Raw genomic sequence first — 21867 nt, forward strand, 5'->3', positions numbered from 1 at the left:
ATAGACTGAGATGGACTATAATGCATGAAGACTCAAAGGAACAACAGATGGTGCAAAGTGCTCTTTATTCCAATCAGTCCAAATAGCGTTCAGAAACAAAGTGCAATGTATATCTTCAAATAAGTAAGTAATCCAATAAAACAGTGGTCAGTGAAGGTTAAAATCAACAACAACAACAACAACATTTATTTATATAGCACATTTTCATACAAACAGTAGCTCAAAGTGCTTTACATATCAAAGAATAGAAAAATGAAAGACATAATTATAAAAAAATAAATCAACATTAACATCGAATAAGAGTAAGGTTCAATGGCCAGGGGGGACAGAAAAAACAAAAAAACTCCAGACGGCTGGAGAAAAAGTAAAATCTGTAGGGATTCCAGACCATGATACCGCCCAGTCCCCTCTGGGCATTCTACCTAACATAAATGAAACAGTCCTCTTTGGCTTTAGGATTCTCACGGAAGGGCTTGATGATGATGATGGTCACGTAGACTTCTTCCTTTTAATCCGTCCATCATTGTTGGAGCATCATGAAGCTTTGAGTAGGTGGAGGTGGCGCAGGCCACCACCACAAAGAAACCGGAAAAAGAAACAGAAATCAGTCTATAAATACTGTAATAGGTTAAATAGGTTAAACCTATTGGGATCCATTTGAAACAAATCACGAGCCTCTGTGCCTCCTCCTAAATAACATTACCTCAGCTCACCCTACAAGGTCTGCTTAATAAAGGGAGACATCCTTGCCAAGCGCTGTCAATCATTGTCTAGCTTGTGTGCTCATCACCAGCCCTTTCCCTCCGTGGACACCTGAGCCTTGATCTCTTCTTTCACTGTCAACCCTCAGCATTCTTGGGATCTCCCAGTGTGTTTGGTTGTTTCTGCTCCCTGGATGTTTAACCAAAGCAACCCTAGTTTTCAAAGTGCCACAGCTCCACACTGTGTAGCATCCTGCCTGCCATTTTTTCTGATCCTCCTCTAGATTTAATCTGTGGCTAACTCTTGATTCTCTTTTTCTGTTTTTTTGTGTGTATACTACGTAGTTCTCATTTATACTATAGTAGGTCTAGGTGTTTTAATTAAGCACATGAATGCTTGGCCAGCCAATTTTCCCTATCTACACCACAGGGCTGCTTGGCTATGCTACCTCAAGGACCTATGAAAACCGGAGCTGAGCACACTGTTTTTAACTAAAAATGTGCATATTGCCATGGAGTCCTAACATATATCATCACAAATGTACCTTTTGTTAAATTTCTGAATCGGGTATAACTTTGATTTTTCTCATCAATAATGTTTCTTGACATTGTTGAGTAACACCTTCATCCTTAGGATGCTTTTCTGCTCCTTCATACTCTCTTCATCCTATGGTGATATCTTCACGGAACTAAAGGTTTCTGGCTGTGACTTTGTGGTTGATGGCATGTTTTGAATCTTGAGCTTTGGCACCAGAGTTGTACTTTTGTTGTAGCTTTGAAAGATGAAAAATATTAAAGAGGGAAAACTACAATTGGTTTCAAGAAGCCAATGCTGTGCATATGTCCATCAGCTACATAAAGGTCACATGGTCCCATGCGTGGCGTTTTTTGTGTTTATACCATGACAAGTCTTTCTGTTGTCCAATGCTATATAAGGCTGTCAAATTAATAAAAAAAAGGTTTGAATGTTCCAATTAAAATAAGTTAATGCATAACTACAGTTCGGTCCATAAATATTTGGCCAGAGACAACTTTTGGTTCTGTACATTATCACAATGAATGTTAAATGAAACAACTCAGATGCAGTTGAAGTGTAGACTTTCCGCTTTATTTCAGTTGGGTGAACAAAACGATTGCATAAAAATGTGAGGCAACTGAAAGCCGCTGCAGTAAAGGCCTGGCAGAGCATTAAAAAGGAGGAAACCTAGCATCTAGTGATGTCCATGAGTTCAAAACTTCAGGCTGTCATTGCCAGCAAAGGGTTTTCAACCAAGCCTTAGAAATGAACACTATTTACAGTTATTTAATTTGTCCAATTACTTTTGAGCCCATGAAATGATGGGATTGTGTTAAAAAATGCTTTAGTTGCCTCATTGTGGTAATGTACAGAACCAAAATTAGAAAAAAGTTGTCTCTGTCCAAATATTTATGGACCTAACTGTATGCTTATTGTCTTAGTAAATGAAAAGTTGAACACCTTTACAGATAAGAGATATGCTGTAGAGAAACTAATATAAGGTGTATAACAATATGGACAAAGATATAATATTTAACAGTTACTGTGTGAACATGCTTTTATGCATACTCCTGTGTGGTCTCAGTGCTGTTTAAGTAGGCTAGCCAAAAGTCGGCCTTCCAAGGAAAGTGGAGGCAGCTAATGGACTTCACCAGTGTGCTTGTACTGCAGTTCAGTTCACTGCAGTACAAGTTTTTTTTTCTTTTTCCACTTTTATCCAAGAGCTAACAAGCAAACGTAACTGATACATGTAAGACTGGAGCAGTGTATAAATAATACCTCTAATTTAGCATGATTCTTGCAGGATAGACCTAGCAGACAAATTGTTCACTTAAAATATTTTGTGATACTTTATATAAGAATGTTTTCTCAGTTTGGGAAAAACTGACTGCAGTGGTGTTTATCTTGGTGCATTCCTTAAGTGGGTTCAGGTCTGCTTAATCTGCAGCATTCAAAGTTTTAGTTTAGTAGAAATTATAACACAGTTAATGTGTGTGTGTGTGTGTTGTGGTTTTTTTTTTTAAATACTGGAATCACAATTCAGCTGTGATATTAATTTGAGTATTTGCTCTTTCTATATATGTATACTTTATGTACAATATGCATATTTAAAATGTATTCATGTGTATATATAAAGCATGCTCTGCAGTTGTGTATACTACATAAACACATACCATAATACAGGAGGTAATGTCAGAATCACTGTTGACCAGATATTGATAATGCTTTTAAAACACTCTTTAATAATTAAGCATATTTAAATAAACACACAATGTTTCCGATAATATATGTGTAGTTATAAGTAGTGATGCTCTGATTGATCAGCCACTGATCTAAATCGACTTTTTTTTCACTCAAAAAAGTCTTGAAGGTGGTCAGTAAATTATAATAAAAAATTATCTTTACAGCACCTGCTTTTATAAGCTTTATGGTAATTTAGTTGCAGCTGCAGCGTACACAAAGAGCAGCAAGTAGAGGCTTGTTTTACAAGAGAGCTTTGCCTTTACATTGAAGAAAATGGAGCAATAAACTGAGAAAAAGGAGACGGGGAGGGAATGGATCGTCCGGTGCAGTTAGACAAACATCAAGAAAAGCTACTTTAAATTAAAATGGACACTGAGTTTGGAGAGCAAGCTTTTTTAAGTGAGACAGCTTACATTTTTATTTGGAAAATGAAAAGATAAAGACAAAATTAAAATTGCTGCTTAGTAAACAATAGGCTTGTTAGCTTAAAAGTAAAATGTGCCTTTTACTTATTAACCTGTTTTGCATGTTAGTCTTAGTCTTGTTTCTTCTTGATGAATAACCTATGAACATGTGATACATTTGAAGCTTTTTTTTTTTTAAATTTATGGTATATTTATTAATTGTTGCTTTCTGTCATATGGCAAAAGTTTTGGTGAAAAGTAAGCACTACATAATTAAAGTGATAATTTGTGATAATCTATAATAATTATACCACAAGAATTATAAATATCTAACTAATACACTGAAGAAAAAAAACACCTCTGTAAATATGGTAAATGTATATTTTAACAGCAAAAAAGCTGTAGTGCAATTGATGTTTTAAAATGTATATTTAAATATATCATTCTTTTTGTTAGAAAAATAGTGAAAACTGTTTTTTAATTACAGATAGCTACATTACAAAAAGAAATTAAACAAGCTTGTAAATAGGAGAAGCATGTTAGTTTCTTTTATGCCATATGTATTATGGATATACTGTATATATGTATATATATTATTAGTTAAAGTATGTATTTTAAGGAAGTTTAATGTATTTTATTTTTATGGTCACTGAACAATAAACCTACAGAATTTCATTTTATTAATAAAAATAAACAGTTAACACCTTTAGTCTATAGTTATAAAAATACACTTTGATATAGGACATAAGGCTTCTATGCATCTAGTTATGCAGGAGATTAGTGTACAGTAATCCCTCTTCGATCGCGGGCGTTGTGTTCCAGAACCCCCCACAATAGATGAAAATCCGCGAAGTAGAAACCATATGTTTGTTTGGTTATTTTTATATATTTTAAACCCTTATAAACTCTCCCACACTGTTAACATTATTAGAGCCCCCTAGACATGAAATAACACCCATTAGTCAAAAGTTTAAACTGTGCTCCATGACAAGACAGAGATGACATTTCTTTCTCACAATTAAAAGAATGCAAATATATCTTCCTCTTCAAAGAAGTAAACGTCAGGGACAGAGAATGTCAGAGCTACAGAGAGCCCGAGAGTAAAGCAAACAATCAAAAAATCAATACGTATGCCGAACCACCCCGATAAAGCGGCATTTTGTAGACGAGCCTCCGTATTCTCTAGGCAAACAGCCCCTCTGCTCACACCCCCTCCGTCAGGCAGAGAGAGTGAGAGAGACAGAAAAAAGCAAACAATCGAGCACCGCGCGGGAAGCACATCGTATATCATTGAGTTTTATTTAATATGTAATACATGCTCTGATTGGGTAGCTTCTAAGCCATCCGCCAATAGCGTTCCTTGTATGAAATCAACCGGGCAAACAAACTGAGGAAGCATGTACCATAAATTAAAAGACCCATTGTCCACAGAAATCCGCGAACCAGCGAAAAATCCATGATATATATTTAGATATGCTTACATTTAAAATCCGCGATGGAGTGAAGCCGCAAAAGTCAAGCGTGATATAGCGAGGGATCACTGTAAAACATTTTTTAAAGGGATAATGGAAAAAAATAATTGGATTTGGCTGATCAAGTAACATGAAATCAGTGATAAGTATTGGCCTAAATAAAACCTGATCGGGGCATCCCTAGATATACTTAAAGTTAATATACTGTATTGTTCAATTGTAATGCTTGCCTTTATGTTGTTCCTTTGACATCATGTGAAGTAACAGTGTGTATATGGCTTAAAAACTTGTGCATCTATTTCTTTCTGAACAAACTGAGAAATAGGAGCAATTTGCCAAATATTTTTCTATACATAAATACCTTTAGATGGACTGAAGTTTTAAAAAGCAACGTAAGTAAATATTTGAGATTTTCTTGATCACGTTTATCTTGTTGTTCTTCAAATAAATGGTACACTTGTCTTTACAAAGTTTAAAAAATAAATTTAGCTTGTTTTAAAAGCTTTGTTTGTAGGTTTAATTTTATGTTTTAATCTCCCCTGATTGTGCTTTTTTTTCCTCTCTCTTCATTTTCCCAGTGTGACCAGGTGCAGGTCATTCCCATCCCCAGTGTATGTATTCCTCCTTTTCATTGTTTTCGTTTTTTGCATGTTTTTTTTTTTTTTGTTTGTTTTTTTTTTGATTGCAGTTCTATCAATTATAATCCTGAAAAAACACTTCATCCCAAAAAAACAGCTTAGGTAGCCAAAGTAAAATATATCACTACTAAATTCAAATAGCAGATGTTAATTTGTAGCAATGACATATGACTTTATATATTAAAGTAGCTGTTTGTTTCTCATTCAAGGTGATTTATTAAGAAAAATGCATATCCAGTAGGTAGCAGTGGTGTTCTGTCCTACTATGCTACCTAATTGTATGTACTGTTTCAAAGGTAATAATAACCACTAAGATCTTTCTTAATTGAGACAATAATGTTACAACATTGCTTGTCTCCTTATGCTGTGACATGATGACTGAGTTTGAACATGGTATTTTAAGTTTTGGCATTGATATGAAGTTTTAGGAATGTGAAAGCTGCATGTTAAATGTGGTTTTTGTTGGACGAATATTCTATGATCTGTTATTGCAAAATAAACTACTATATCTCTTTATGGTAACTTAAAACTATTTTTCAAAGAGCATAGCTAAAATCTGTCCTTTCTGAGGAGATGGGCACCTATAATTTACTACAATTTTAAAACGAATAAATGCAGCATGAAGAACAAACAGTTCTCGAAACATGATGCCTAATATCTCCAAGGAAATAAGAAGGAACATGTGTAGAATAGAAGTATAGCTTGATAATAATGTTCAGTTGCTCAGTCTTAACATAAGATATAATATTTAATCCTATTATGTATTATCAAATGAGTACAAGCAGGGCAGCACAGCAGTGTGATAAACATTACATATTGGAGCTGTAGCTCTTTAAATTTCCTTTCATTCCATTTTCAAGCGGAGCTGAAGTGTTTTTCTGTTTTTCTCCCACATCACAAAAATGTGCATGTTATTTTAACTGTTGGTTGTAAAATAGCCATCTGTAAGTGGGTGCTACAGGCGACCGGCTTCCCATCCATGGTTTGTAGCCCGATTTATGCTTGATGCTAATTTCGTAGACTGTGACCCTGAATTGAATTAAGAGTGCAATGAAAGTGTTGTATTTTGAAATTATTTTCTGGTCTGTGTAACACAAAATTGATACTGTTGGGATTAATAGTAAAGTGTCCAGTTTAAGGTGGATTATAAAGCAAAAAAGAACAGCAAAAAAAAAAACCACTTAATATTGTGTACTCAGTCTTTATTGTTATAGTCATGATGCCGTATGAACTTGGTAAGCACAGTATTAATGTAATAATTTTGTGATTAATCCACGTAATCTTCATGTTCTTTTTAAAATTGCAACAAACACTTTTACTCTATTCTGTTTTTGCTTTTAGGTTTCTTTTCATTCATATTTTTTCCCCTCCCTTTTATTGAAGGATAGATTATTTTAATGTGTAACCGTCATTGACATTTAAAGTAGGTATTGTAATTCTGGAATTTAAGTTCAAACTAAAGTATTTTTGCATCTTTAATAATTGTGGAGTTATATACACATTAAATAATTCTACCTTTAAATGAACTTTGTTTTGCATATATTCAAAATGTGCTTGAAAAAGCTTAGTTTTATATATACTAAATCTGTGTCTCTTTCCAGCCTCCAGCAAAATACCTCCTACCTGAAATGAACATATCAGACTATGGCAAGAAGTGTGTTGTAATCGACTTAGATGAAACTTTGGTTCACAGTTCTTTTAAGGTAAATCTGTTTACTTTTTGTATGTTCCTGAGTTTGTGGTTTCATTGTTTTTACTTCATAAATTAAAACTGATTGGTGAATACATTTTTCTGTGTTTTTAAGCACTGCATATTTGATCCTGTTAGAATTGGCTTTGAACAAGATTCTTATTTAACAGGAGCCTAGAATGTGTCAATCTTTTTTGGACTGAGCACAGTTTAAGACTAAACCGGGTCTACGCTACAAATCATCAAAACAAAAACAAACATATACATGGGTTTCCTTTCTGGAGCCCAACACATACTGTCAGACAGTGAGACGTTGGTAAGCTGTTTTTTTGGCTCTTTGCAGTTGGTATCCAATTTGGACTGACATCTGGCATTCAACCATGGCAGACTGAATAAACATGCCTGTGTAGCTTTTTAATTTGTTCTTTATTGAATGGAACAGCATTTGAGAGAAATGAATACTTGACATTCTTTAAAATGTATTAAGTTCAGATAACTATTTTGTAAAATTAAACTTATAAATGAGATTTACAGTTTTTAATTTGCAGAAATCTGTTTTGGTGTGCTTATCCAGGTAATTACTTTTCAAATGTACTGTTTTACCTTATTTATGTGTAAATATTTACCAAATTCTGTTTTCTAATCCTAACCCAGTCACTGTCTACCCACTGTCTTGAGTAGGATAAAGGTGTAGTAAATAGTGCTTTTCCCTCATTAATATGTATCTTGCACCTGAATCCTATGCTTAGATTTTCTTTGTATGTAGTTTGCACATTCTCCTTATGTCTGTGTGGATTTTCCTCCCATAAACCCACAAATATGCTAGTTAGATTAATGTGCAATTCCTAATTTACAGAATAGGACAGTGTGTGAGTGAGTGGGGAACCTGCAATGGACTGGCACACTGGTTCCTGCCTTGCATTCAGAACTGCCAGGATAGCATGTTTGTGAATGTTATTTTTTGTCTAATCATGGGTAGTTGAGAGAATTCCTCCTCTACCTTTTTCTTGCTTTATTTTGGATGCTTCCATGCATAGATTGCAAGTGCTGCACCCTCAGTTGTACAAAGTGATACAATTATTCTTGATTAAAGTGAGGTAAAGGAAGCAGTTAGGTGTATAGGAGTGGTGAGCTTTGTTTTGCTCAATGTTTTGTTTCTTGTCAAACTTTTTCTAATGTTTTGCTGTAAGGCTTGTAAGCGCCATCTTCTGGCTTGATTTAAATCTTGTTTAGTGCTTTCTCTAGTAGATATACTGCCTTCATTTAGTTGAATACTTGAAACATTGCTACTTCTAATTTAGAAGATTGCGATTAATTGAATCTGCTTGCAATTTTAATTTTGCTTTAAGACAAATTGAATCAATATACTCTTATTCTCTTTCCTTTTTTCCACAATTGTGGAGTATCGTTTTAATGTTTGATTATATTGCTCAATTTTTATATTTCCAATGTGTTTTGTTTTCCTTTTCATGCACCATGAGTTCAGTTAAGTCAAGAAAGCAAGTTTTGCCAATGTTGATTTTTCAACACAAGTGGTTTTGAAGCTTAGTCCTGGTGTCTATTGTGGCGGCAGGTTTTTTCCCCATATAATGTCAGCTTTTAGTTGGACTGTAAATTTAATTAAGCCAAGTGTTTTCTTCCCAGGCTCCGATAAAAGAAAAATAATAGATAAGTAAGCACTCTGTCTAACTTTCCCTGATGTATTTGCTGATTGTTGTTAGTTTGTATTATTAACATGCAATTAAGGGTGGAGCATCTATAGAAAAAGATAGGAAGACGATGAGTGTGAAATACTTAAAAGCTATGACAATAGTACAACTGTTTTTTACTCGTTTTATTTAAATCCCACACAACTATACTTTTCTTAAAGCTAAATATGAAAAGACCATCTAGTTTAAACAATAAGGTCAGTTATATTAAAACAATTCAAAGATTGCAAAACTACTTTGAAACAAAAAGCTACAGCCACAGTGGGTCTCCTGAATGGAACTTGACAACCACTGGTCTCAATTCTTATTTTTACTTGAAATATGAATGGTGATAATTTTGCCATTCAGAATTTATAAAAGGTGTACATTTATGTTCATGTTAAATTAAAATTTGAGATGTTCTTGTGATTTTATTTGATAGTCACTTATTAAATAAATGTAATAAATGGAGTAGAAATAGCAGATTTAAAGTTTCACTTTATATTTCTGTAATTTTATTAAAATGAAATACATTCTGAACAAACTGATAATATACTGTCTGAAAAAGGTTTATTCCTAAGTACCTTACTTTGCTAATATGGCAGTTTTGAAAATATATTATGTTTTATTTGCAGCCTATTAGCAATGCCGATTTCATAGTTCCTGTAGAGATAGACGGGACTGTCCATCAGGTAAGGCAATAGTATTTATATTGTTTATATTAGACTTCCTTAAGGTTTAGTTCAGATAAGTGGAGAGATGTCATCTAGTAAGTTTAATATTTTGTCAGAATATAAGTTTTGTTTCTAAATATCAGTTTACAAATATTGTGGATAATTCAGAATTGTTCAGAGACCATATTTCTCAACAAGCATCATTAATTTGTCTGTACATGCTCTAAATAAATAAATGGATTGCTTCAAGTGATCTTGCTGTGTAAAATTTAGAAGTTTGTTTTTAGAAAGTGATATGACAATTTACTAAACAAAGTTTACTATTGTACTTCTTGTTACCTAGATTTTAAAGTTTGTTCTTATATCCTGCATCCTTTCACATGGACTTTTAAAAGAAATTCTTATTACTCTGTGACAGTGTATATGTTTTTTTTTTTCTGTCTAGAACTGACAGTTTGCTTTGAGGCTTCAGTAGTGTGTAGGTTTAAAAGTTTGATTTTTCAAACACAGTTGAGTAAGAATGTGTAGTTCTGGCAGGAATAGTTAGCATTCATTTAAAAGGTCACGGACATCATTGCTGTAAAGTAATACTGACAATTTCATTTGCAAATTCTTAGAATAACCCTACTAAAATTTCCACAACAAGAAGCACCACACTTACCAATAAATTGAACACACTATTAACCGACAAGAAATGAAATGGGAAAAAATAATTTACCCCTAAGTATGTAAAAGTAAATATACCGCATATACCAGTGAATAAACTGGTAGTAAAAATAACACCACATATTGTGATGTACTGTAACATAACATTCTGAACCCTGCTCTATTCCAGTGTAATGTTATGGGAGGCTAGAGCTTATCTTGCCAGCATCAAACAGAGAGCAAATACCAACCCTAGACCGGGTGTTAATGGTAATATAGTATGTGTTTGGCATTAACAAATAATGAAAGTTCACACAACATTACATCATTCAGGCAAGTCTCCAGTAGTCTGCAATGAAATTAACTTGGTGGCTAAAACAGTAGATTTAATGAAGGAAATGGAGGATTTTTCTGTTAAACATTTGGCATATTAAGAAATTATATTGCATTGTTGGATGTTTGCCAGTAAAACTGCAATGCCATGTGCCTTAAAATTTAAATCTATGGTTCTATATTTTTTATATTCTAAAGCATTCGGTTTATCCTAATGTCACTTCTTTGCTTTATATGTGGTGCCATTCTGCTCTTTCTTTCATCAATTAAAAAGTGGTTGACATTAAATTAATAGCTTGTGCACCGGTAAATGTTTTTTCTCTCTCATCTTTTTTTTGGGTGTGACTTCCATGTGTTTGTGTGGTAAACCATAACTCTATCTACCACCTCACACTGCTGTCTTGTTTTTTCCCCATGTAATACTAAAGAATCGAAAGGCTTAAATAACAAAGTCAAAAGCCAACACTTTAACAGGGTGTAAAGTAATATCTTAGTTGAAGTTCAGAGTGTTTACACTTAGTATCAAGCATGCAACTTTTTTTTTCCCCCCTCTTATGTTTTGTCCACATTCATCCAGCGTAGTGCCAGGAATACTCACACCATTGTACTTGTTTAGCAAATTCAGAATGGGCAGAGTGAATGGAATTTACTGCATTAAGTACGTTTCCACAGTTTTATAGTTATTTTTAGTTAACTTGAGGCCACCCTGGAAGTTTAACATTGTCCCGTGGTTGAAAAGCTGTTGACTAGGGTATTACAGTATTAGTAGAATCACAGAACTTACTTAATGAAATAAGTACAAAAATACAAACTCTATTAGTGGAACCTGTATGCTACAAAGAGGAGGACGAAGGAACAGCAGGCTAGTGAGGAGAGATGCGTTTATTTAACTGTGTATGGCATTTTTAAATTGAAATAAAGGGAACTACTGCTTATTTCATATGTTTGTTCTTGCTTGATCCCATTGCAGCTAAGGTAAATCCAATGCTAATGTGACATTTGCCAGGTAGGTCTTATTAGAAAAGAACCTCAAAATATTTGACAAATTGGCATGTACAGTTTAAGTGATTAGAATCACTTTTTGCATCTGTCATTCTAATGTTTGTCTGTTGTCTTATTTTGTTACTAAAATTTATAAATTGAAGCAACTTTATTTGGAATTGTAAGAATTTGTTTATATCACAAAATGTTTGTTTTGATGATATATGTTGGGCTGCCGTCAGATGATATACAAGGAAAAATGGCTGTAACCATGTTCAAGTAATCCAGGATAGGCTGTATGAATCAAAATTGGCCTATTCTTGATTACTTGCATTTGGGTGCAGCTACGTGTCACATAAGGGAAAATAAGAATGGAAGATTTCCTGATGGATTAATAAAACATAACATCCCTGTTTTTTGTCAATTTAAATAAATGTTCAGTGTTTTTGTCTTGCTTTAATTGATTATGTACTATATTTTTATTGATCTCTGAGGTACTTCAATCTAGTTATAGAATTGTAGCCATTTGTGAGCAGTCCAGGTTTGTTTTCAGTAGCATATTCAATATCGCTTGAAATATTGTGTATTAATAAACATTCTGCACTTAATTACCCAGGAGGCTTATTCTTTTCTACTCCTATAGAGGCCACCAGTTATAATCTAGCACTAAATACAAAATATTGGTTGGGTTTATACCAGCAAAGTATTAGTATTATGCCTTGCCTGTTTAAACGGTGAAAGTGCTTAATATCTTTCTGCTATTCAGTTGCCCTCAACTGAACTTTATGCAGCTGTATTTCTGCACTTCATCAGCTTGTTTTTATATTACCTTTTTATGTAAATCTACAGAAGGCTAATTTTCACGCTAAATTAAGCATAAATGCTTCTTATTCGAGAGAAGAGTTTTCAGGACATATTTTTCTAGCACTTCACAAAACAAAACTGATGATACTGCTTTAATACCATCAACTATCTATATCTCACTTCTGTTGTCCAATTTGAATGATCCACTGTGATAATTGTTTGATTGAAACAGGTATTTTTTTTACTTTTCAGAAGTTTCATCTGAAGCATTTTTATGCATCTAATTAATTAAAATATTTTGCTAAAGAAAAAGGCCACATCTATTGTACATATTACATAAACCAATCACATTCCTATAATAGTCCTTTAGCATTAGGGAAGTTTTACTATTTAAAACAGTCAGATGTAAAGTCTACATTCTGTCCTGCAACTTTAGATCTCCACCCTCCCAGATAATGACAGAAAGAATGTTGAAAAGTGAATCCACCTATTGTTATTCTTACTACGCCAGCTAGCACTGTGGGTTTCATAGAAATTTTACTAAACATAAACCAGAGACATGAGAAGTATTAAGGGAACTAGCAAAATACCAGCCTTGGCAATGAAGTACTGCCTTAAAATTTTTATTAAGAAGAAAATTAAACCTTTTTAAACTGAGGGAAATATACCAATAATTATTTGTTAAGGATCTCTTTGTATACCAAATTGTTAGTTCGGCCCTCCGGTTGTAATATGACCAAGCTGTGCGCTGAGCTTACTCTTGAGCATGCAACGTACAGTTGGCCATGTAAAAATTAATCTTGTCTGAAATCTCACAGCTGGGATTGCTGTTGTCATAATCGGTTTGAGTTTCATGGTTTGTTCCAATTACGACAGTATTTGCAGGACTTGTGTTGAAGTGACATTCGGCATCTGTCAAGCGTTGTAAGCATACAGCCAGTTTCATCGATAACTTCACATCCAGGTTTTGAGAGTTTAATCATTCATAAACATCAAAGTGTCCCCTACTGAAATTGTCACCTGTGAATCTAAGATGTTTAAGAGGCATTGACGGTTGTCGAAAGGTGTAAAATATTTGGCCATTTCAGTACACTTGAAAGCGACACCCGAACAATTCAGCGGCAGCCATCAGCTCACATGCAGAACCATAGGTGAAGGGCTTAAGCATTTCACTCTTATAGTGCTCCTGTGTAGTATAATTATCTCCTATACCGTCATCAGTCCACACCTTGAACCTGTCCCAGTCGTTCAATACATAAGACACAATGTTCCTCCGGATATCAAGAGTGAGCCTGCAATATGTAACAAAGAGAATGGAAAAGGCAGGCTCCATCTCAGGGAATGGAAATTACTCGGTAAGTGACAGTTCTTTGATCGATGGTGATCGCCTCGATGGACATGTTAATAGGGGTACGGGTGGAAGAATAAAGGAAATGGGTACCTGAACAATGTAATGTACATATATATGTCCATAGCCTACACAATAACTATAATCGTAATAAACAAACAATAAAACAGCGGAGATGCCGTGGATTAAATAAATAGGCTGTAGTTATAAGCAGGGAGACGTGAATCCCGTGACGAAGCAAGGAAGGGAATGCAGAGACCGGAGCGATGGACGGCCTTATATAGGCAGGCAGCCAACAACGTGGGAGGCGTTGGGATGGTGAACCCAACACCACCTAACACGGTGACCGAGCTGCAGGCTATGGACATATATATGTACGTAAGTAGGATTCAGTTAGCGTTGGGAACTCGCGTACCAAATTTCTTGAAGATGGGCCCATAAGTAACAAAGACCATTGAAAAGTTAAATGTTAAATAATAATAACAAATATTTCAACATTAAAGTGCAGTTTTTCTTCTTAAAAAAATAAGGCAGAAACATAAAAGGTAATTTGACCAGCCTCACCTTTAAACTGTGACTAACCTTAGCCAAAATTATTTTGTACATTAGGCTAAAACAGTGTGATCATTGAACATTTTGTAAATAGATGTAATTAGAATTACTAATGGTCACGGAAGTCCGATGATCCCCAGTAAGAGCCACAAAGTCCGCTTTCTGTAATGCATCTAATTTTGCTTGCTTTTCTATGTCATAAAGCTGTTGAATTTTACTTGAAATACGCTAACTGTAGCACATTTTCTAACCCCCTATCTTCCACCACTGTTAGTGGTCTACAGTCCAAAGCAATGTATTTTGCGAGAGAATTTGTAAGTTTGACCTATGTTGACTTACTAATTTTGGTCCTGAAGCCAGTCATTTCATGAGGTTTGGGCTGCCGGCACCTTTTTGTTGGTACTCGAACCCGTACTGCTAGTGCTAACAGCATGCACAGTTTCTGTGCTCGCTGTAACATGTTTTGCATTTAGATGGAACCGTAAGGTTGAAGTTCCTCGGTGGTATGCAAACTCATTTTTGCACAGTTTGCACCAAACCACGCTTTTATCAAGGCTTTCTTTGGGTAGTCTTTTGAAATGAAATTTACCTCCGATCAGTGCTAGCAACGCGCTTTCTTCCAACTCTTACATTGTTGTAGCTCTGATGTGTGCATCAATGTAATTGATGTACCAGGAAATCATGCATTGACAAAAGTTACCTTTTGCTTGGAATGCAAAGTGTGATTAAATGCGTCATTTTTTAACGTGTTATGGAGTACATGCATCGAAGCTTCTCAGCTGTGCTTGTGCTAAGAAAAGGAAATATTTTAAAAATAACGTAACATGATTGTCAATGTAATAGTCTTGTGACAATTATGACTGTTGCTGTCATTAAGGATTTCATTATTATTATTTCTTTCAATCAGGTTCGTATTTGGACAGTGTGCACAAAACCACGCTTTTATCAAGGCTTCCTTCGGGTAGTCTTTTGAAATGAAGTTTCCCTCCGATCAGTCCTAGAAACGCGCTTTTTTCCTACTCTTACATTTTTGTAGCTTTGATGTGTGCATCAATGTAATCGATGTACCAGGAAATCATGCATTGACAAAAGTTACCCTTTGCTTGGAATGCAAAGTGTGATTAAATGCGATATTTTTTTAACACGGTATGGAGTGCATGCATCGAAGCTTCTCAGCTGTGCTTGTGCTAAGAAAAGGAAGCATTTTAAAAATAACGTAACATGATTGTCAATAATAGTCTTGTGACCGTTATGAGTGTTGCTGTCATCAAGGATTTGATTAGCATTATTTCTTTCAATCAGGTTCGTATTTGGAGGACGTGTTGTGTTCAAGTTTATTCCGTGTTTGACAACCGTTTTAAAGATAACCGGTTTCATTCATCAAAGTGTTCACCACCCAATTCGGAACTCGTGAATGTAAGATGTTCAAAAGGCATTCCCGGTAGTAAGTTGTGGAAATTGCCTGTGAAGATTTAGCGGTAGCGTGTGTATGAACTTAATTTAAGCTTTTCCAGTCCTGCAAAGTCAGTTGACGCAAGCCGCTCGGAGTACATGCATCGAAGCTTCTCAGCTGTGCTCGTGCGATCTCGCGATGTCCACGACTTTATTTAATGTTAGCTAAGACCCGGCACTTCAAAGTTTCTTGCTACAGCAATTTTAACTCCGCAACAAAGTGATCCAAAGTCTCGTTTATACCTTGTGTCTTCTCATTAAACTTGTATCTCGCGAATACCATACTCGTCGTAGGCATGACAAACGGCAGCGAGAGTGTGTCTATAAACATAATTTAAACTTACAGTTCACACCGTGCTTTTTTTCCGCAGTTGTGTAATTCGGTTTTTGTTCAGCACTCTTTGGAACTGTTGCTTTTTGTCTGTGCACTGCATCAGTTCACGTGAGCCGCTCGGTGTACATGCATCGAAGGTTCCCAGCTGTGCTGGTGCCATCTCATGTGATGTCCACGGCTGTATTTAATGTTAGCTAAGACCTGGCACTTAAAAGTTTCTCTCGCAGTTTCGCTGAGTTTGTGCCAAACACCACCCTGACCATCTCATCTTTGTCTGCATAAGCACAGTCCTTCACCTGTGAATATTTAGCGGCAGTGTTTCTATTGGATTGGGCAGGCACTAAATTACGTGGAAGGCGTAACTACGCCTCCCACGGCCATCGAGCAGACGTCTATTATAGTATATAGATGAAAAAATAGGTTCCAGTTATGACCATTACACGTAGAATTTCGAAATGAAACGTGCCCAACTTTTGTAAGTAAGCTTTTAGGAATGAGCCTGCCAAATTTCAGCCTTCTACCTACACGGGAAGTTGGAGAATTAGTGATGAGTCAGTGAGTGAGTGAGTGAGTCAGTGAGGGTTTGCCTTTTATTAATATAGATGAGGAAAGTTTGGGGGGAAGAAAAGCTGGTTCTTTATGAAGAACAGGTAATGGTTAAAGTGACTGACCCATAATCCTAACTTAGACATATACTGAATATATTGGAGGTGCTCTTGAGGTTATATATATATCTATATATATATATACTAATAAAAGGCAAAGCCCTCACTCACTCACTCACTCACTCACTCACTCACTCATCACTAATTCTCCAACTTCCCGTGTGGGTGGAAGGCTGAAATTTGGCAGGTTCATTCCTTACAGCTTCCTTACAAAAGTTGGGCAGGTTTTATATCGAAATTCTACGCGTAATGGTCATAACTGGAAGCAGTTTTCTCCATTTACTGTAATGGAGATGAGCTTCAACGCCGTGGGGAGTTTAGTGTGACATCATCACGCCTCCCGTAATCCGCAGTACATAGAAAACCAGGAAGACCTCAAAAGCGCTGAAGAAAACATGCATTATATAATTGAGAAGGCAGCGAAACAATAAGAAGCGGCGAGTGACATATACAACCATATTCATGAGTTCTGCTACTTGGAAACAAAGCCGATGTAAACCTACACTTTAAATTAAGTTCATAGACAGGCTGCGCTGGCGTTTGTAATTTAGTGCCTGCCCATATAAGGCCGTCCGTCAGCGGCAATCAATAGCAAACTCCACTAAATATTCACGGGTGAAGGACTGTGCTTATGCAGAGGAAGATGAGATGGTCAGGGTGGTGTTTGGTACAAACTCAGCGAAACTGCGAGAGAAAGTTTTAAGTGCCAGGACTAAGGTAACATTAAATACAGCCATGGACATAGCGAGATGGCACCAGCACAGCTGGGAACTTGATGCATGTACACGGCGGCTCCGTGAACTGGCGCAGTGCACAGATAAAAGCAACAGTTCCAAAGGCTGAACAAAACCGAATTACACAATTGAAAAGGCAGCAAAAATATGAAGCGTCTGATACATACAAGCATATTCATAAATCCAAAACAAAGCACAAAGCACGTTGGAAAAAGTCAATGTCCGCTAAAGGAAGACAGTGTAAAAAACCGTGCATGCAGTGTGTCAGGTCTCAGATAAAGAAGAAGGCGAGCTGTTTATTGATGCAGTAAGAAGCGAATCGATGAATGAAACCTGTCATCTTTACAGCGATTGACAAACCGGAATGTAACTTGAACACAACACATCCTACAAATACGAACCTGATTGAAAGAAATAATGATAATCAAATCCTTGATGACAGCAACACTCAGTAACACTCACAAAACAAATACTGTATATTGACAGTCATGTTCGTTATTTTTAAAATGTTCCCTTTTCTTTTCTAGCTTTTTAACACACTACTTCTCGCTGCGATCGCGGGTATATATATATATATATATATATATATATCCGATCTACATACTCGAATAATGGATACTTTATTAGCCATCAATGATTGTTTTGGTAAAGCCATACTCAGTGTATTCATTAGATGAGCGGTAAAAAGTAAGGCGAGGGAGGATGACTTATTGAGGCATGCAGGCTGTAGTCTTGCGTCAACTCTATCTGAATTGCGATCACATTTGAAAAAATATATCTTTTCAAGTTCTATTTAGTCCATATGTGTCAAACTCAAGGGCGCGGGCCACATCCGGCCAGTGTAATTATATCCGGCCCGAGATCATTTTATATACTGTATTATTGTTATTAAAGCCGGGTATATGAAGCGCTGGTAACACAATAAACTACAGATCCCATAATGCAGCGCTTCAGCTGCCTTGCGAACACGTTAATCAAGTCTACCTTATGAAATTGCAAGTTATTGCGAAGCTAGCTCACACGATGCTGAAGAGAAAAGTTGATTCTGAAAATAGAGCCTTTAAAACCGATGGGAGGCTGAGTATATGTTTACTGAACCCGTGTGTCTCATTTGTGGAGCTAATGTGGCTGTAATTACAGAATTTAATCTAAGGCGGCACTATGAGACAAAACATCAGGGTAACCTGAATGCAATGCAGAAGATACAGAAAGCAGCATAATTAAATAAGAATCTGACACTTCAGCGGACGTTTTAACCGTGCACAATCACAAAGTGATTTCAAGTGAAGCTGCTTTTATGGGAGACACAAATGCACCAGTGCACCTTGCCCCACTTTCCCTGTTGCCAAGTAATGTTAAACCAAGTCGTCACTACGGTGTTCCCAAATCGCACTTTGCTGATAAACTGGCGCACTGAGTTTGCGGCGCTTTGGTGACTTTGAAGAACAAAAAGTCCGTCTACATGCGGCTCGAACCTTGTGCATGTTTGGTAGCACATATCTGTGTGAGAAGCTCTTCTCAGTGATAAAGACTAACAAAACAGCACACAGGAGTCGCCTCACTGATGAGCACCTGCAATCCATCCTGAGAATCTCCACAACACAGAACCTCACACCAAACAGAAACGAACCTGTGGCCAAAAAAGATGCCAGGCGTCCAGCTCTAAAATGACATATGAGCAAAGACAACTGAATGATTTGATTTGTTATTGCTGAAAGGAACACATTTTATTTATATTTCTAGGTTTTGTTATGCAGCATGTTCATATTTGAATTTGTATAATTTTGACAGGATATATTTTTATGGAGAGCAAAATCTTTTGGGATATTTAAAATCTAAGTTTATTTTTATATAAAATTACATAAGAGTAAAGAAATTTGAATGTTTGTTCTTTTAACGTTTACTTTATTTCTAACTTGTATAATTTAGACAGGATATATTTTTATGGAGAGCAAAATATTATAAGTTGTTTAAGGTTTGAGTTGATTTATTCACGAATAATATTCCTGTCTGTTTTACCATTCCTACCAAAGATATTTCTGTCGACTAAATAAAAATTCCTTCTATTTAAAATTTAAATAGAACTTGAACAAATCGATAGTTCATAATATCCACGCAGACTTGCGTAAGGCGGGAGTTATCCGTTTTAACAAGCAGCGTATTGCACTGATCTGAAATAGCTGTGTGTGTATATATGTAGATATGTATGTATATGTATATATATGTTTATATATGTGTGTGTGTATGTATATATATATATATATATGTATTTGTGTGTATGTATGTATGTGTGTGTGTATATGTATGTGTATGTATGTATATATATATATATATATATATATAGATATGTATATATATATATGTATATATATGTGTGTATATATATATATATATATATATATATATATATATATATATATATATACAACAACACTCATCACTCACAACAGTGACAAAACAATTACATTGACAATCATGTTACGTTATTTTCAAAATGTTTCCTTTTCTTTTCATTGCTTCTTTAACACACTACTTCTCCTGCGAAGCCTTGGTATTTTACTAGTATAATATATATATATATATATATATATATTGTAAAGTATTACTGAGATCAAACAGTGTAAGCATGAGTAAATCGTTTCAAAGTGGCCTACAGGATTTACACAAAAAATTACACTAAGACCAGCAAAACTATTATAATGAGAACATTTCAAACAAACAAAACAAGATAGGAATCCAAAGGGGATAAAACACTAAACAAAATTGAAATAGAGGACATGAAAATTACAGTATGGATAAACAAACTGCTCTGCTGTAAGGTGAATTGTGCAGCCTACAAGCAAGAACAAAAATCTAACATACTGTACTATACTATAAAAATCCAAAGTTCTGTCAAATACTGCAAATGAAAAAAACACTTCCATTTGTAAACAAGTTCTGTCATATATTACACAAAGATATAAAAAAAACGCAAACCTATAACTTTTCAAAACAAATTATTAACTAAGTTCTGTCCAATATTGCACAAAGATATCAGGGAAAAAATAAAACGATTGTAAAATTCTACTGAAGAAACTTCAAGTTGTGTGACAGAAACACCATTCTGTTCGCAGTATCTGACTTCAAGGCTGCATGGTTACCTGTTAGAACATTTCGGCCTGTGCTGAAATCACTCTCAGAAGAGCTGCTTGAAGCAGGGATGCACAGGTACATTTTTGCAAGTTTGCCCAATTTGGGGAAATGTACTTCTTGTGTGTTCCACCACTGAAGTGGATTTATATCCCTGTCCTCCTCAGATATCAAGTAGTTCTTGATCTCTTTTTCGATGGTGGTGTACCGAGACTCGCCTTCTCTGAATTCCTTTTTGTTTTTGTTTTTTTTAAATAGCTGCTAAAATACTTTTTTCTATTTTGCCCCTCTCTTGTGTCATCACAGCAGGGTGAGGAGCTTGGGATCTGTAAGAGTGTTTTAAATAATAATAAAAGAAAAAAAATTCTTTGGAATCTGACATTCGCAACCAAGATGGCTTGAGTAATAAAACGTGATCTATAGGCATATACTTCTTACGGAAATAAAAATAATCTGAACTGATTAATAGTGCAGGACTCCATACTAGATCAGTTTCACTTCGCAGACGGTGAAACTAGTTTTTGAGCTGTCTTTAACTGTAAAGAACTTCTGACATAGTTTGCCGATTATAATCTTTTAAGCAACATCTTTCTTTTCAAAACCAAACCACCTACACACAAGTGAGAATGATCAACGTCTTGCAATTAAATTACTAATTTTTAGGCATCTTCGCTATCTTACGTTGCTGACTGTGCATGTCCCTGTGCTCTCTTTGCGCACGAGCAGTAGTTTATTCTGATTCTGTTAGGTTACATGAAACTGTGGTTGCGTGGACTCTCCGTACATGTTTGGTTGTTTTTTTGCAAAGCCAGTGACGTGCTTGATAATTTCAGCTCACACATCATTAAAACATCAAAAAAGATACATATTATTGTAGAAGATACATATCGTACACTCCTAACTGGAATCCATTGTTTTAATTCCCTCCATTATTTGAAATACTTTGATCATGTCACCTTTTAATCTCAGTTTACTTAAAACTGACCAAGACCAAAAGTACACAGTACTCCAGGTAAGGTCTTACCAGTGTATTAAATAACTTCAGCATAACCTCCCTTGACTTGTACTCCACACATTGTGATATATAACCTAACATGCTATTAGCCTTCTTGGTCATTTCATATCTTAATGTCGACAGTGATAATTCCATTATGGCTTCTAAGTCCTTCTCATAAGGCCTCTTATCAAGTTTCAGACCTTCTGTTGTGTATTCATATCTAATATTTCTATTTGCTACATAGAAAAATCAAACTTACTTTAAATTTCATCCAGTATTGATCTGCTGAAGAATATATCCTGTCTGTGTCCCTCTTCAGCAATTTAACTGATTCTACATTAATGTCCCTTACCTAGTTTGGTATGA

The 21867-nt window shown here is 35.4% G+C and overlaps 1 protein-coding gene across 1 annotated transcript in view; it reads left to right on the forward strand.

Annotated features, from left to right (window-relative positions):
• The window catches only part of ctdspla (CTD (carboxy-terminal domain, RNA polymerase II, polypeptide A) small phosphatase-like a), a 96360-nt gene that overhangs the window by 47209 nt on the left and 27284 nt on the right, over positions 1-21867 (forward strand). The window contains 3 exon segments of the mRNA XM_039753700.1: positions 5416-5448; positions 7077-7178; positions 9489-9545. Of these exon segments, the coding sequence (XP_039609634.1) occupies positions 5416-5448; positions 7077-7178; positions 9489-9545 (192 nt within the window).

Source organism: Polypterus senegalus, chromosome 5 (genome assembly GCF_016835505.1).
Source record: "Polypterus senegalus isolate Bchr_013 chromosome 5, ASM1683550v1, whole genome shotgun sequence".
NCBI lineage: Eukaryota > Metazoa > Chordata > Cladistia > Polypteriformes > Polypteridae > Polypterus > Polypterus senegalus.